The sequence below is a fragment of the Dipteris shenzhenensis genome, chromosome 10 (genome assembly GCF_047967505.1).
Source record: "Dipteris shenzhenensis isolate YYH24624 ecotype China chromosome 10, Dip_SZ_1.0, whole genome shotgun sequence".
Classification (NCBI taxonomy): domain Eukaryota; kingdom Viridiplantae; phylum Streptophyta; class Polypodiopsida; order Gleicheniales; family Dipteridaceae; genus Dipteris; species Dipteris shenzhenensis.
This window is the reverse complement of record NC_141605.1, coordinates 40988685-41006871: the sequence shown is the minus strand read 5'-3', so window position 1 is coordinate 41006871 and position 18187 is coordinate 40988685. Positions and strand designations below refer to the sequence as shown.

At 43.4% G+C, this 18187-nt stretch overlaps 1 protein-coding gene across 1 annotated transcript in view; it reads left to right on the top strand.

The window, feature by feature from the left end:
• Window positions 1–18187, top strand: part of LOC147897831 (endonuclease 4-like) — an 88059-nt gene that overhangs the window by 18731 nt on the left and 51141 nt on the right. The window contains exons 5-6 of the mRNA XM_087380726.1: window positions 5694–5777; window positions 5915–6010. Of these exons, the coding sequence (XP_087236852.1) occupies window positions 5694–5777; window positions 5915–6010 (180 nt within the window). The remainder of the gene's footprint in view (window positions 1–5693; window positions 5778–5914; window positions 6011–18187) is intronic.

Below are 18187 nucleotides of genomic sequence, written 5' to 3'. Positions count from 1 at the left end.
ATGCAGCCATAGCAATGGCTGCTCTTACGGTTGCCATCCTTGCAACCGGGCTGAAAGTTTCTTCATAATCAATGCCATATGTCTGTGCATACCCCTTGACAACTAATCTTGCCTTGTATCTATTCACAGAACCATCTGCATTGTGCTTGATCTTATAAACCCACTTACAACCAATTGCATTCTTGCCTTTAGGCAAAGGCACCAATTCCCATGTAGCATTAGCATCCAAGGCATCCATTTCTTCATGCATGGCTTTCTCCCATTTTTCATTTTCCATGGCTTGCTCAAAAGAAGTGGGTTCTGGTTCCTGTATCACTTTGACCATATAGGCATAGTGAATGGCTGTAAATCCATCATATTTCAGCCTATCCACAGGATACCTGACCCTGGTAGACCTGTGCAAAATAGGCTCACTTCCAGGTGCTCTCAAAACATCCCTGGTCTTCCTTACTCCAGGTGTAACAACAGAAGGAATACCCAACTCATCATCAATGCTCTGTTCTGAGCCACTGGATTCACCATCCACACAAGAGTGACCTGCATTCACATCAAACATGGGCTGATCTACCTTCTCTTTTCCTTTTTGTGATACCTGCGTACCACTCTCTGCATTGCTTTGAGGGGATTCTCTTGATCTCAATCTGCCTGTCCATGGCGAAGTATGTGAACCACTGGTAGAGGACACTCCAGGTCCACTGATATTTTGTGATTGCTGCTGTGCATTCTGTGCAGCATTACCATTTTGTGCATCTACATCAATCATCACATTTACTGGTTTATACCAGCTGCTCATCTCATCAAAAACAACATCTCTGCTCACTGTGAACTTACGTGTAGAAGGGTTATAGCATCTATACCCTTTCTGCTGCAGAGAATAACCAATAAAGACACACTTCTCAGCTTTTGGATCCAACTTGGACCTCAACTCATCTGGCACATGGACATAGGCAATGCAACCAAAAATCTTCAAATGAGAAATATCTGGTTTCCTACCAGTATACATCTCCTCTGGCATCATGCCATGTATTGCTGCAGTGGGAGTCCTGTTCATTATATAGACTGCTGTAGCAACTACTTCAGCCCAATAATAATCTGGTAGATCTTTTTCATTTAGCATAGCCCGAGATACCTCTCCAATATGCCTGTTTTTTCTTTCTGCAATTCCATTTTGCTGTGGGGTATGACTGCATGAATATTGCTGCTTTATACCATGCTCCTGCAAGAACCTTGCAAACTCATTTGAGAGGTACTCTCCCCCTCCATCTGACCTTAGGCATTTTATTTGCAGGCCTGTTTCTTTTTCAACCATAGCTTTGAAAGCTTTGAAGTGCCCAAACACTTCACTTTTCTTTTTCATAAAATACACCCACAATTTTCTGCTGAAGTCATCAATAAATGTGACAAAATAGTGATAGCCTCCAATAGATGCAGCTTTTGTAGTCCACACATCAGAGAGTGGATTAATTCCAATGGCTTTTTACTCTCTTGAACATGCCTAGGAAAAGGTTTCCTTGCCTGTTTTCCAAATTGACAGGCTTCACAAACCTTGTGCATTTCTGCAACCTTGAATTTAGGCAATCCTGCAACAATATTTTGGGCTTGCATTAATTTAAGTCGCTGTATATTAACATGACCAATGCGTTTGTGCCAGATATCAATATCTGCAACTACACCGGTCCCATGTGCAAACATTGCTGCACTCAATTCAGGCATGTCCGCATCCAACGTAAACATCCTGCCCTTCTTCTTTCCTTTTGCTATCAAGCGACCATTATTTTTCATATCCTCAACAAAGCATCCATGAGGATTAAATCTGACCTGCAAGCCCTGCTCAACCATCTGACCAACAGAAACCAGGTTCTTGGTGATGTTTGGGACATGAAATACATCAGACAAGTATTTCTTTTTCCCATCCTGCATAGACAAAGAAATTTTGCCAATCTGCACAATAGGATGTGCAGTATCATCACCAGTCTCCACAAATCCTGGTTTTTCCATTTTCCTTGCATCTTGCATCCATTCTGCATGACCTGTCATGTGGTTTGACGCACCTGAGTCAACATACCACACATCATTTTGTTCTTCTGTACTTGTCACAGAATTGGTCATATGCTGCACCATAAATACATGCTCATTTCTGTCATCACCCTGCCTGCTAGAAGATGCATAATTGCCTTGCTGCAATTTTCCATTCATAATGTCATTCTGCTTTTTGTAGCAGTCCTTAGCCATATGACCCATTTTGCCACAATAGTAGCATTCAACATTGCTGTTTGCATTTTGGCTTCTCTGCCATCCACCACGGCCTCTTTGGCTCCCCCTGCCTCTAGAGTTACCGCGTCCTCCTGCATAGGACTGGTTTTCTTGCGTTTGCTGCATATTCGGATTTCTACCACGGCCTGCAGATCGGCCTCCTCTACCTCTGCCTCTACCTCTGCCAGCATTTGAGTAGAAGACAGTTTCTTTTGAAGTTCCTGCTGAAGAAGATGCACCACCATTTCTCTGCTCTTCTGAAATTAGAAGAGCAATCAGCTCCTCAAAATCAGGAAATTTTTCACGGACGGCAATGGATGTCCGGAACTGTGCATAGAACATTAGGAAGAATAGGTTCTTCTTCATTTTCTGTAATGAACTCCCAATAGCCTTTTCCCATCAAGAAATTCGTCATTCTAAACTTCCATGCCTGGAAGTTGTTCTTGTCAAGCTTTTCAGTGACCATCTGTGAAAGAGAATCAGATGCCATTACAGAACACTGCAAAATATTCTATCACTGCAAAAAACACAGCTTTTGCCTCACACGGGCAGAACTGCAAAACTGACGAAAGTGGTATTTCACCACACAGTCACTTCCTAGTGACGATTTTGCATCAACAGGCAACAAGCATGAATCTGCAACTCCCAATATCTCTGCACAAAGGCATACGATGCAATTTCTGCGGCACCTTTCCACCGACCAGCCACGCAGTGGTCGCACAGCAAAAAACAGGGCCTTTTTCTGAGTGCCTGCGAAGAACTTCTACCTTCAAAACGGGCCCCGAAACGGCCTCAAAGCATATACTGCGCTCTCGCCACACCGCGAAGGGCGTCTCAATCTGAAACAGTGCACTCCTGCACTTCTGGCTGTGCTACCTGCAGAGATTTGCTCCCAAACTCAAAATAGAAAAGCAACACTGGTCCTCTTACCAGGACACCATGAACTTGGCTTGCTTTCTTGAGCTCCTTACCACGAACAAGGCTCTGATACCATGTGAAGATAGTGGGAGAGAGGGAAGGAGTCGCACTTGCAGCTTTCTCACATGCACAAATGGGGGAATACACACAAAGGTGGAGGCTGAAAACAGTTTTCCTCTTCTTAGTTGTGAAAGCCAAAAGAACTCTAGTACAAAGAAATAGAAGAACCCTATATGTGGGTCTCAAACCAAACTCAACTAACTAAGGTGGCATACTAACTGAGCCACAAACTAGAGTAGATAAGGATAGCTGTCATCCAGCTATTATTCGTGGGCGGTGTACCAACCGCATCTCTAGCTAATAAGTCGGTGACATAAATGCACAACAGTCACCCTGGCATATCGCGAGTGGAGCTCGATATCTCAATAGCTTAGGACCTCGAGTCGTATTCCGGTGAGAGACGTAAGCTTAAGTGTGGTAAGCAAATATAGTGCATGCATGTGTAAAAGGAACACGTATCATCATGGTTGAGGTAATGAAGGCTTTCGTCTTCATTGGGGGTTGCAGGGTTTAGGAGGAGTTTAAGGGTTAGAAGGAGTTCCAAGGTTTAAAAGGAGGTTCCAAGGTTTAGAGAGAGGTTCCAGAGTTTAGAAGAGGTTCCAAGGTTTAAGGTAGAGTACATGGTGGAGAACTTGTCTCCCTTGTAGATCATGGAGGTTAAGGATTGAGGAACTAAGGGTTTAGGGGGAGCATAGGAGTGGGAGAGGAAGAAGATGTAAGAGCATGGGGGAAAGAAGAGAGAGGAGGGAGGAGGAGGAGGAGAAGGGAGGAGGAGGAGGAGGAGGAGGGAGAAGGAGAAGGGAGGAGGAGGGAGGAGGAGGAGGAGAAGGGAGGAGGAGGAGAAAGAGGGAGGAGGAGAAGGGAGGAGGAGGGAGGAGGAGGAGGAAGAGGGAGGAGGAGGAGGGAGGAGGAGACGGAGAGGATGGGTTGCAAGGTTGGAGAAGAGGGGATGAGGAGTTGCAAGGTTAGGACATGCTTTTGGACGTGGAGTGCAAGGAAGCATGGACTTTTGAGACAATTGCTTGGAATACCAAAGTAGAACTCAACACAATGCCCCAAAGAGTTTGGGCTTCATTCCATTATGGGGTATTTATACGAGTTGGAGAGCTTCTCTCTCTACATGTAGGAATTGTAAGACATTCTCTCTCTACATGTAAAACTTGCATATAGAAGTTGCATGTAGGAGTCGCATGTAGAACTCGCATGTAGGAGTTGCATGTACAACTCGCATGTAGGAATTGTATGTAGAACTCGCATGTAGAACTTGCATGTAGGAGTGGCATTTAGGAATCGTATGTAGAACATGCAAGTTGGATTTCTAAGAGGCATTATTTCTAGCCTTATGCAAGTATAAGCTGAGCTTTGTCGCTACTCTACACACACATTCTGTTCTACCCAAGTCCATGTTGGCATAGAGACAACAATAAGAGAGAAAAATGAGGAGGGGATCATTTGTACAAAGAATGGAAAGGTGAGTGTGAGAGAAGAAAGACTTGAGCTTCAAGCTCAATGTTCTATTGAGGATTCTTGGTGAGTAATCTCTATACCGTTTGAGAGTTGGTCTGGTGTATTGTATTCAGCTTAGTAACACCGTGGGGCAATGTCAAGTCTTGTTTTGTCCTACGTCCATATTGCACCATGTTAGTGTATCCTTGTTCTGGTTCTTACAAGCATTCACATAGAATCTTCCCTTGTGTTACCATCTATCTTTTCTTTTTTTGTGCCATTCTTTTCGTTGCATTATCTCCTGTACCATAGTTATTCCATTCAACTAGCTGCACGGTAATCATACAAAGCTACATGTAGTGTTGCATCAACACACATGTCGTGAGTTCCACACATGCCTCGCACCTCGCATCAGTGGCCTCTAACCTCCAGAAATGATTGTTACCCTTCTCAGATATGGGCAAGGGAGGGGAGATGAAGACTGACTCCATCACATTCACTTTGTATGTTGAGGCAAGAGGGAAGAAGAAAGACTCCAATGAAGAGAATGTGTATTCTATTCTTGAGCTACCTCTAAATAGAAGTTGGGGACCATTGGGATATGGCCACTTCTAACCCTAAATACTTCTAATACTTCTGTATAGATACTATTTAGGACAACCCTATATGTTTTAGTAGGAGAGGATAGGAGACTGGGGAAAAGAAACAGCTGTGGTGGCAGGTGGTCATTTAGGGAGAGGCATGAAAGCTTGGGAGACGTTTGCTTGGGAAAAAAGAAAGGTGTAGCGAGAAGAGGGAAAGGTATTAAATGGAAAGCAATGAGAAGAGAGGAGAGGAAAACTAGAGGAGGTATAGAGACAAGAGGATTGCTATAATGGAGAGGGGCCTAGAGGGGTTTATCCCTCAAACTGTCCCAACTTTATAAAACTACATTATTAATAGAGTATTAAGATAGAGAAAATGTTTTGCACCATAGCTACATTAGTATCATGATTTTTTGTTGTTTGTTGTGGCAGCCCTTGCATTTGGGATTTCTAAAGGATTCAAGGGGGAACTCCATCAATGTACAATGGTACAAGCAAAAGCAAACCTTACATCAAGTAAGATTCATTTAAAATACGCTTGGGATTAAGCTAAACAAAAGATTTATGTGGAAGCTACTTCCAATAACTAAACACATTGTTGATACCATTGTGTATTACAAGCATAGATCTTAAACATTTTGAATTTTTTGTAGGTATGGGACGATGCTATTATCCATGGATTGAAGGCAAAACACTACTCAAAATCAAATATTCTTGAAGTAATAGAGGACATAAAACAGAATATCACTGTAAGAAATAATAGGTTTAAAAGTTTTCAGATGCATACATCCATATGCTGGCATGTTGTGTGCTTGTAATTTGTGCAGATTGTAGTGGAATTATTCAAAGTTTTCAAATCCATGGAGTACCCAAAACATTTTTGTGTGAAGGGATAGTGGTATACCTGCATGGTTTGTTGCACTTATTTCTTAACACTCAACACCATCACCCCCATCCACAAGGTAGGGGATCCCATGGACCTGAGTAACTATAGGACTATCATGATTAGACATGTGATGTCCAAGATCTATGCAGCTCTATTGGATGCGTCGGTCAGCCTATTTGCAAAGATGAGAGGGCTCAGAGTAGAGGGTCAGGCCGGTTTCAGGCGAGACCATGGGACTATGGATCACATACTCACACTCAGGAGTGTCATTGAGGAGGCCAGATCACGAAAGAGGGTATATTGCTGCTTTGTGGATTTCCACAAAGCCTTTGACATAGTACCTCGAGCTCGTCTCATCACACGCCTACAAACACTGGGATTTGATCAGGATTATCATCTGGGTAGTCATGGCACTTTATGAGAGAGTCTCAGGCCGAGTTTGGCGGACAAGTGCAGGTTGGACAGATGAGATCTTGAGTACCATAGGGTCAAACAGGGTTATCCCTTATCACCAACCTTGTTTGGCCTCTACATCGATGAGCTTGAGACTTTCATGGGGGCTTCCAGAGGGACCGGTTGCTCACTTGCCGGGATCATCATTAGGATTCTTCTTTATGCAGATGACGTGACACTCTTGTCATCCACATCCGAGGGGCTCCAGTGACACTTGGATGCACTGCAGGCTTTTTGTTTATCCCACGATTTGGTTGGGAGTTTTAACCAGGTGAGATCGAGCTAAAACTGATATCCTATGCCTATGTGGGAGTCATTGACCCGGAAACCACCTGACTTATGCTAGTAAGTCTGTTCTCTATATACCAAAGACAAAGTATCCGGTTGCCAGCCAGCAAGGAGCTGTTTCAAAAGATTCATATAATCCCTATGCCCTACTCCATAGGAAGAGGTAAACCACATGGTTGCATATTAAACACTCCAATGAAGCTGCCATGTCCTTTATGAGAATCTCAAGCACTCATCCTATTTAATCTGAAGTAGTACCAAATGGAACACAAGGTAGTACCAATTGAACATTCGTCCTATTTAATTTGAAGTAGTACCAATGGAACACAAGGTAGTACCAATTGAACACTCGTCCTATTTAATCTGAAGTATTACCAATGGAACACAAGGTAGTGCCAGTGGAAACAAGAATTAGAACCAATTAAAGAAGTACTATGGGAGAGGAAGGCAAGACTCACTAAAGAGAAAGCAATCAACCAAGGAGGAAACTCAAAGTAGAGTAATAGAGACCAAAGCAACGCAGTGCATTAGGAGCGCACGAGTCCACGATACATATGAGCCCCACAAAGCCCAGCCATCACTTATGGTGTCCATTCGTCTTTGATGTGAACCACTACACATGGTGCACGACTTTTGCATGGCTGGATGAAACTAACTGATGACTCTATATATGGACATCTAGAAAGCAAGAAGTGCATGCCTTTCTGAAGAAGGCACTGTTGAATTTAGAAAATCAAAGCAAAGAGGAAGGAGCATCATTCTTAGGCAAGGGTGCATCGACTACTTCCATACTAGAGATCTTGGAACCCATTGCATGACAAATCTCTTACTCCTCACAAAAATGATTCCTTTGCAACCCCCCTAAGTTTTGAGATTTGTGGTGAGATCAACATGCAATTGAGTGGAGATTCTTGAATCCTAGATTATTGATTTCATGGGTCTTAGAAATGTTGAAAGAGACTCATAAGCAAATATATTTGATTAGAGAGGTTACCTATGAAATCACAAAAGATAGTGTAGATTTTGACTCTGTGATAGGAGACGACTATGTATATGGATCATAGTGGTCTCACTGCAAAACATGTGGAAGATATTTTAGGTGGTGGCAAGCCCAAGATCTAGGGGCTTTGAAAGGAGTGAAGGAACATCCTGAAGAGAACATGACTCCACATAGTGTCATCATAAAATGAAGGATGAGTCTGAGTCATGTCCCTCGAAAACACCTGAGGGCCAGTAAGAGATAACCATGCCAATGATCCCCAAGTCATGAAGAAGGGTGCTCTATGAAATATGCAAAGAATCTTGGCAACACCCTTCTAGATCATCCTCGTCTGTCTGCACTCCTAGAGGCAATGCTGAACTGACTCAACTGCTGTGTGGCATCGAGGACAAGTAGGGTCACTGGATCTCCACAAGTTCATTGCAATTCCTCCATGAATAGAAATCCAAAAGAAGAGAGTGATCATTCTATTTCTGAGGGATTTCTAGAGCCTCCTCCAAAAGTTTTTATGCACCTCTGCAGAAATCTAAAACTATCCCAATAAGGAGCTCTGGAGGGCCTCCAACCTCTACTGCTAAGCTGAAGTGGGACCCAGTCTCTGAGATTTCAGCTTAGCAGTAGAGGTTGGAGACCCTCCAGAGCTCCTCATTGGGATAGTTTTTAGATTTCTGCAGAGGTGCATAAAAACTTTTGGAAGAGGCTTTGGAAATCCCTCAGAAATAGAAAGATCACTCTCTTCTTTTGGCTTTCTATTCATGGAGGGATTGCAGTGAACATGTGGAGATCCACATTCGGGGCTGACCCTACTTATCCTCGATGCCACGCAACAGTTAAGTCAGTTCAGCATTGCCTCTTTCGTTACACAATCAGAAGGCGATGCTCTTCTCTCGATGCCCTTCATCAATCCATTCCCACTCCCCTAGGTCCCACTACAAGAACCTGAAGGGGGAACCACCATATAATGAGAGTCTCGAAGACCCAAGTGCTAGGAGAACAGGGTCAAGATCAAGATGCCATTGTGAGTCCATGCCCCACTTCATGTAACCTGCAATCCTAACAGGCTGGAAGGGAACCTCCAAAAGAATGTCATCTGAAGATTTCCTGACTAAACATAGAAAACAAGGGTCTCCTCATGTGCATCCCGCAAGGCAATAACTTGCAAGGGAACATACATCGCCATGAAAGCTCCCAACCAAGTGGACTCTATGATTAGCGTGTCATCTGTATCTATCTACTCCACCTCTATCTGTTGTATCCTGACTGCACTCCCTCTGAGGTGGCCAACTGATAAGAGTCTCTGATCCTCTGGAAGCTTTCTAAAAGCCTTCCAGGCACTTACAATGGAATCAAGTCCCCTCTTCCATCTAGACCACTGCATATAATGTGACACTCCTAATGATCTGCCATGCTCATCTAATATAGATTCATATCACATGACTAGCTGTTTGTCTATTTCTTCGTGAGACGAGGGTGTAACTCTCCGAAGAGAGTCTCTGAAGCTGCCCCAAGCTTTCAGAATGGAATCCATGAGAGGGGAAGAGGGAGATCTAAGATGGACTGAAGTAAAAATCCATCTCGAGCTGTCCATCCAATCTCCCCCGTGAGAAGGTGTAGAATATTGAATGCTGTGTAAGAAAAAATCTTTCCAAGGCTCTTGTCCAGGCATCAATCCTCTCACTAAAAACTTCCAAAGCAAGGCCATACACTGCAAGTTCGGTTCAATAATATTGAGACCTCATTTCCCTGTGGGGAGAATGAGGGTCTCCCAAGCCACCCTAGCTACAACCTCTAAGGTGCCATCTAACCCACTCCAAAGGAAGTTCTTGATAGGTCTCATGAGCTAAGAGATACAACCTCTAGATATGCACCAACATGAGCAAATGAACCAGGCAGTAGCGAATAATACCTCGTTCACAAACACTACTCTGGATGCAAGGTCAAGTCTGGCAGAACTCCAAAAAATAAGTCTCCTGATGTTTTCCAACATGGGATCAAACTGATGTGCTGGAGAGATGCCGACCCCAACCTGGCATCCTAGGTACCTCATGGAAACACCCCTTTGAATCCAAGTGAATCCTATGTCAATCCCCCAGTTTGGAGTGTCCTCATCACTAATCCAATGCCATTGGATTTGTTCCAATTAATATGAGCGCCTGCTGCAATGCAAAACAAATCCAACATGCCTATCATAGAGTCCACTTGGTTGGGAGATTTTATGAAGACGGGTATTCCTTCACAAGTTATTGCCTTGCGGCGGAAGACCCTTGTCTTTGATGTTTAGTTGGGAGACAGACTTCTCAGATCTTCAGATGATATTCTTTTGAAGGTTGCCTTCCAGCCTGTTAGGATTGCAGGTTACATGGAGTGGGGTAAGGACTCTCAGTGGTATCTAGATCCTGACCCTATTTTCCTGGCACTTGGGTCTTGGAGACTATGGTTATATGGTGGTTCCCCCATCAGGTTCTTGCACTGGGACCCAGGGGAGTGGGAGTGGATTGATGAAGGTCACCGAGAGAAGAGTATCCCCTTCTTTCGTTACACAGTCAGAAATGCCAGGAGATTTCAGCTTAGCAGTAGAGGTTGGAGGCCCTCTAGAGCTCCTCATTGGGATAGTTTTCAGATTTTTGCAGAGGTGCAGAAAAACTTTTGGAGGAGGCTCTAGAAATCCCTCAGAAATAGAATGGTCACTCTCTTGTTTTGGATTTCTATCATGGAGGGATTGCAATGAACCTGTGGAGATCCAGGTTCAGGGCTGACCCTACTTGTCCTTGATGCCACGCAATAGTTGAGTCAATTCAGCATTGCCTCTAGGAGTGCAGACAGGTGAGGATGAGCTGGAAGGGTGTTGCCAGGATTCTTTGCATATTTCATAGAGCACCCTTCTTCATGACTTGGGGATCAGTGGCATGGTTATCTCTTACTGGCCCTTAGGTGTTTTTCGAGGGACATGACTCAGACTCATCCTTCATTATATGACAACACTTTGTGGAGTCATGTTCTCTCCAAGTTGTTCCCTTCACTCCTTTCAAAGCTACTCGTGCCTCGGTAGACACATCTTGGGAGATTCTGGCTAGCGTTGCAGCTTGGCATATTTGGAGGTCTAGTGTACGGAGGCGATGGAGGGTTCACAGGTTCACCCTTCCCAGTCTATGGCCAGTATATGGACTGATACTATACACACATTGATGGCCATCTAGGCGAGCATGCAGGGATCCTCCGGAGCAGCTACAACTAGGAGAGAGACTTTTTTCAGAGTTTGGAGAGGATCTATGTTCTTCTCTGAGTCTTCTTTAGGGATGAGGTGGCATTTTCAGCCTCCACCTTGGATTTTTGTTAGCTCCTTTTGAGCTATTTTTCTCTCATGCATGACATGATTTACTCTTGCATTTGATCTTTCACTTGTGGCTTTGATTCATACTTAATGAAGTAATCTTTTTGAAAGTACCAATAAAAGATTTGTGCTCCCAAAAAATCCTATCCATCGTACGATTGAATGTGGCCGAAGCATTTGTAAGCCCCAAGGGCATCACTAAAAACTCATATAAACCAAAAGTAGTCTTTAATGTTGTCTTGTATATATCCTTAGGATGTATCCAAATATGATGAAATCCACTTTTCAAATCAGATCAACCTTGCTCAAGCGGGGTTTTTTTCATACTTAATAGAAGTCTCTTTTAAATCTATGCGGCTGAATACTGTGGAGCCCTGAAGCCTATCCAAAATATCGTCAATATTGGGAATCGAGAAGCGATTCATAATGGTGATATTGTTCAAGGCGCGGTAATCAATACACATACGCCAAGAACCATATTTCTTCTGAACAAAAAATATGGGTGAACAATATGGAGATGTGAGTCAGCCCCTTCTCCAAAAGGTTATTGACCTTACTGACTATTTCTTCTTGCTGCGCCGCACTAACCCTTTACGGCGGCTTATTAGGTGGGCTAATGCCAGGCACTATATCTATACCATGATTCTCTAGCTTCTCTTGGGCGAAAGTTCACCAGGAAAAGTATTAGAAAAGCAATCAGCAAATTGATTTAGAAACCTTGCTGGCTCTTTATCCAACTTAGAGACAGTAGAATTTTCATTGATAGGGGTAGGCTCTTAAGCAAAAACCATGTATGCATAAAGATGATTTTTCATTGCTTTTGAAATGGCAAAAGACGATACAATAGGAACTGACTCTCCTTTCAATTTGGCATCAATCACAGGAGTCTTCCCTCAGTGTGTAAATGTAATTTTTCTCTTGCAGGCTTCTATCACAGCATCTATTTAATGCATCAATTCTATGGCAAACAAAACATCACAGTCAGGTAATGGCATGATATAGAACTCTTCGCTGTCAAAACAAGGCTCTGTATATGGAAACACAACTTCCCAATAATTGGAGTTACTCCGAGATGTTCCATTTACTCCATTCAAAGCTTCCCACGCTTTTGTAGACACATCTTGGGAGATTCCGGCTAGTATTACAGCATGGCATATTTGGAGAGCCAGATGTATAGAGGCTTTGGAGGACTCCCAGGTTCACCCTTCTCAGTCTATGGCCAGTATTTGGGCACATACTATACACACCTTGATGGCCATTTGGGTGAACATACAGGGAACCTCCAGGACTGCTACTACTAGGAGGGTTGTTTTTCTCAGAGTCTGGAAGGATTGTCCTTTCTTCTCTGACTCTCCTTCAGGGATGAGGTGGCATTTTCAGCTGCCACCTGGGATTTTCGTTTGCTCATTTTGAGTTGTTTTTTCTCCTGCTTGACATGATGTACTCCTGCACTTGAGCTTGCTTTGCGGTTTTTATTCATACTTAATGAAGTACTTTTCTTTTAAAAAAATTTAAAAAATTTTGGAGTTACCGGTTTAGTGAGTTTGGGATTAGCCATTTCAGCTTCACACATGGGTTCCATTTCCTCCGCACGAATACCAAGCTTACCTGCAAGTTCAAGGGAGATGAAATTAACATTGGCCCCTTGGTTAAAGAAGATCAACACTGTCTGATCTCTCACTTTGCCCCAAGTACGGCATAACTCTGTATCATCTCCTTGTGGTTTCTCACTTATCACATCTGGCAATGGCCCTACCAAGCCTTCAGCTTTTTGCGACCATCGTTGATGTTACGACAGCCTGGCATAGTATAAACACAGCCAACTACCGTAATCTTGAAGAGTTTAATAAGAAGTTTTGGCAGGCACTGTTACTTGTTAGTTCATATTGACATGTGCCATTGATTGAACAGATTGAGAAATATTGTTGTGGACTACCTAAGGAGATCTATGATTATTGCACGAAAACAAGGGGTCACAAATATGTGACAGTTGATTGAAAATGCAACCACAGCTGATGCTTTATTGCAGGGGAAGTCCAGTGGTTGGAAGGGTTCTAAGAAAGAGGATGTAGGGAAGTCTGAAAAGACTGAAAAGCCAGCTAATTTTGTTGCAGGTAAACACACAGGCAAGGGCGGTGGTCTGAAGATTAAGTAGATGAGTCCAGAAGAGAGACACGCTCTCAAAGATGCTAACAAGTGCTTTCACTGTAAGGAAGAAGCACATATAGCATGTGATTGCCCTAACCGCAAAAGGAGCGAACCTATTGATAATAGATCTGACAGTAGTGGGTCAGCCATGAAGCTGAAAATACATGTTTAGATTCTACCCAAGAGGTAGGTGCATTGTTTTGCAACAAAAGATTCGTCCACCACTGCAATGCATTAATTGGATGACTCAGTAAAATTTCCCCTTGAATAGGCTGCATCAAAATTTTGCAAGAAAGTTAAAGCTTTTAGTCTATCCTGAACACCGCTAAAGGTTTCGAACTTGACAACAGAGCTCTCTCTTTGAAATCCTTAGCTTTTCCCTTCAGAGTTAGATTACCATACACAGGGGGTTTCAACAAAGAATCAGGACAGGATTACTAACATTATGGCTGGCTTTATCACTGCCCACTGCAGCGTTAGGCATGGCAGCCCCCAAAACTTAGCATATTTGGCACACAAGTAGGATTTCTCATCATCCCTTGCATTCCTGCCTGCATCCCTGGCTGCATGCCAACATTACCGTCCATCATATTGGGCTGCATACCCCCTAACATGCCTTGCATTCCTGGAACCCATTGATAATTGCCATACAAACTAGGGCCTCCTCCTGCTTGACGAGTCATAGCCTGAAACACAGAGCCTCCCCCAAAATATCCTGTGCGAGCACATGCACAAGGAAAAGCTTGCTGCCCACGAAATTGGCGATTCTCTCTCCTGGACGCTGCTCACTTGCAACTGACCTGTCTTGGCCTGCAAGCACTTGAACTAGCTGTTTTTGGCCCGTGGACACAATTGGCAGACTTTAATCCCAAAATAGTAAATGGATTTTCACCACTCTTCTGTGGCCACCAGAAAACTACCCCAAGGCACAATTAATACACCAACAAGTGTACAATTTCCCTGGTGTCCATAGGAATTAATTCCCCAAGCCTGGTACACATACCAAAACTCCCCCAAGGTCCAAGGTATTCATGTGTAAATTCAATTACGTTAGAATTTACAAATAAGATCATAGTTGTGACATAAAAACACGTCCTCATGACACGCCCATGCCCAAACTAAATGCAAGAGTTTTCAGTATGCTTTCCATTGCATAGAGGAAGCCATATGCTTGATGCATCAATTTAAAGTAAGTGAAACGTGCACTTGGATAAACGTGCATCTCATCTCTTGATTAAGCAATTGATGATACTTTAAGCTATATGGGGAGTGCCAAATTTCTTCAGCAGGTTCTCAAATCAGCATGTAGGACTCAGATTTGGTGCTGCATATTGTATATATCCTTGTTCTAAAAAATGGGGGATGCGGGAACAAGGTTTCATTATGCAGAACATGCAACCTTGATATGCACAAGTACTATAGAATGAATGCTCCTCTCATATTCCTGCTCTTGTCCTTCCTTGCTATATTAACGCAACCCCCTTCTATAGAATATAAAATGTGTAAGATGTTGACCCACCCACAAGATATAAAGCATACTATTGCAAAACCTAGGAGGGGGTGGTCAATACACCCTGGCTACTTCCCAAAAAAAGGAAAACAAATATATTCAAAAATCTATCCTCTATATGGGCACATAACTTTTAATAGGTGATATCCAAATGAGCATGGAAATGCTGTCCAGAATTGCATAACAAGGGGAAGCAATGGAGGAAGGAACAAAATCCATCAAGTGCCCACAATCAGCGGAAGAGGAGAAGGCATTTTGATGCACGAGATGAATGGGAGTGATCATCCTTTGAGAAAGGGACAAAGCTTGTGAAGGAGTAGCAGCCAAGTTGAAAAGAATAGAAGGTTGCACCTTGGTAAGAATGTTAATGGGCCTATCTCATGGAGCAAAGGTCAATGGGGGGCCTCCACTTGAAGGAAGCACTTGTTGTGCTGAGGGAGGAGGAGGCTAGTGCTGAGACTGGGATGACTGTGGCTGACTAGAATGAAGGGAATCTTGGTGTACTGCGTCTGTAGCTGCAAACCTGCTTTCCTGCACTAAACGCACCCAAAAGTAGTAGTGGTAAAATGTATCACAATGAATAATGCAACAAAGACAACGCCTAATTCACAAGCCATCTTCTCGGGGATTTGTGCCAATACCAACTACAGATACAATGTCCCCATGGATATTCCCCCTATCCAGAATTTACAATTTCAAATACAAAATAATAGATAACCAGCTGTCTCAATGAACAAGAAGTTACCTCTTTGGGATGACTCAAGATACTTCAACTGCAACGAGTTTGGGCATGTTACAAAATACTGTCGGGCTCCATAATGATGCAGAATGCACAGGTTGTGAATTAGGACTCTTCCATCCCGAGCAAGTTGGAAAATGGATGATGGTTGGATCATGGAATCAACAACAATTTATTCATCTATCTAAACTTGTAGTGTTTTTCTTGTCCAAGCTATTGTTTTCCAAAAAACTTTTCTTAATAGATAGTGGAAGCTCCATAATTCTATAGATAGGAAATTCTTTAACAAACTTAGTCTACCTGCAGTCCCAATGCAGCCTCTCAAAGTATACCATGGAAATCAACAGCCACAAATATTTATTTCTCAGTCCAAATCCATAATGCTGAATTCCCAACTGTGCATTGATTATCACTATCCAAATATTTACAATTTAAAACTGCTTATAGGACTAGAGGATTTTATAATTTTCGAACCCAATGTCTGCATACACCTAACCTTCCACTGTTATTGGATAAGATAAATTCCACCACCTCCGGACTTTCAACTCTATCAAGAATTATTTCAGTTGGCCTTGAAAGAAACTATCCTAGATTATGTCACAAACCTTTTGCAAAGCTTCCCGAACCCTTTTGTAGATCCATAAATTCTACAACATCTGCCCTATTTACCATGCCATTGACACACCATTGGCCCGACCAGTCACGATGGCTGTCCAAAGAGGTAATCAAAAGAATTGGAACAGAAGCAAGGATGTGTTTGGTAGATGGCCCAACAAAGACTCATTGAGCCCTCAAGGAGATCAAGGGCTGTAGAACCTCATTTGGTCAAGAAAGAGGATGGATCCGCAAGATTCCTATTGATTTCCAGCAATTAAATGCAGTCATAGATCCAGATGTCTACCTACGTCCTAGAATTCATGATTTGGTAGATAGATTAGGGAAGAGAGAGGTACTTCACATCCTTAGATCTTTCTTTGGGCTATTGGCGAACTCCATTGTGTGGATAAAAATGTAAATATGTTTTCCGCTTGTTGGATGCTGATGGGTAGGTGTGCATAGCTATGTACACAGCTAGTTGTTGATGGTAGCTTTGAGCTATGGACACTCTCATAAAATACTCTACACTGGTGTAGATATTTTCTTGAGAAGGTAGATACTTTGCAGGGACTCTTAGGATATGATGATAGAGCAGTGTGGGTGCATCATGCACTCCAGAGCATTTGGTGTAGGATGACACGTCTTTCATTGTTGTCTTGAGTTATGTTTATCTTGCCATGAGTGGTTCCTGATTTGTAAGTCCTATGAGCAATTATATCATGGGTTGTGGGCTTCAAGATGTGTGATCATATGCGGCAATCAAGCACCCAAAGTTTTGCTTGAAGGTCATGAATGAGGATGTGCTTAAAGCCTAAGGTTTGGGATTAATGGACCTAAGGTTTAAGAAAACCTTTGAGAGGGGTTAAAAAGCATGGGATGATGTGTTGGAAAAAAAAAAGAAGATAAGCCATGCATGCTACATGAAAAAAGAAAGAGGAGCTTCTGGAGAAAGAACGGAATCACGTACGTGAGGATGGTTGCTCTGGCAAGCGGGGATCCGGCGGGCGAGCTCAACTGTTGTTTTGGGAGAGCTTTAGGACTTGTAAAGGGCGCCACTACCCTGAAAGATAAAAGGAATACGGTGAGGGACGTGAGACCGGGGGCATGCTTGCTGGGTCGATCGCGACTACAGGCTTGAGGAGGAGCCTGGACTACAAGGGGCGCGTCGCTACTGCAGGATAGGAGTTCCTGGGATAAAGGGAGCTCAGGGAGGTCCTGAGACAGAAGATAGTGGCTTTGTGGGACCTCAGGTTCAGAGGACAAGCTGCTGGTGCATTGGTCGTGAGCTTCTGGCCAAGCGAGGTGTAGCTACTATGCAGGCCAAGAGGATCACAAGGGGGGGGACGAGAGCTTGGTGGAGAGGAGGATGCAAAAAGGGAGCGCCGATATCATCACGAAAAGGAGACGTGGTTCCTAGAGGAGATGGTGTAGAGATTGGCCGAGGCGTCGCTACCATCCAGGGGGAAGCTCTGATTGCGTGAAGGCCATCACATGTGACGAAGAGAACCTTGTGAGCCAAGGAAGATGCATAGGTGACTGTCTATAGGACGGGTGAGGGAGTCGACTGCAGGAGCGTGGAGTAGATGGACTACAAGTGCTTCAAGTTGACGAACGTTTTGCTAAAGTGAGTGTCTTGGATGAAGGAAAGCTTGCGAGCTAGCTTGTTTATGGCAACTTTGTATGTAGCTGGTGAGCCCTGACAGCATGTGAGCTCTGTGAGCGACAAGAAGGAGAGGTTGTGATCTTGCTGGAGGTCTAGGGGACTTGGTTGTAGGTTATCGATGATGTGGGTTGGAAGTTTCTGGGGTGCCTTTGATTGCATGAAGACAAAAAAGAAGACGAGATACTGGCTGTGAGAAACTCTAGAGATAGTGAGCTTTCACATGAGAGCTTGGTTCAATTTAGACTATAAGAATATCTATGGGAGCTTGTGGGTGGTAGGATTCCGACAAAAAGACCGTGTTAGTGTATAGT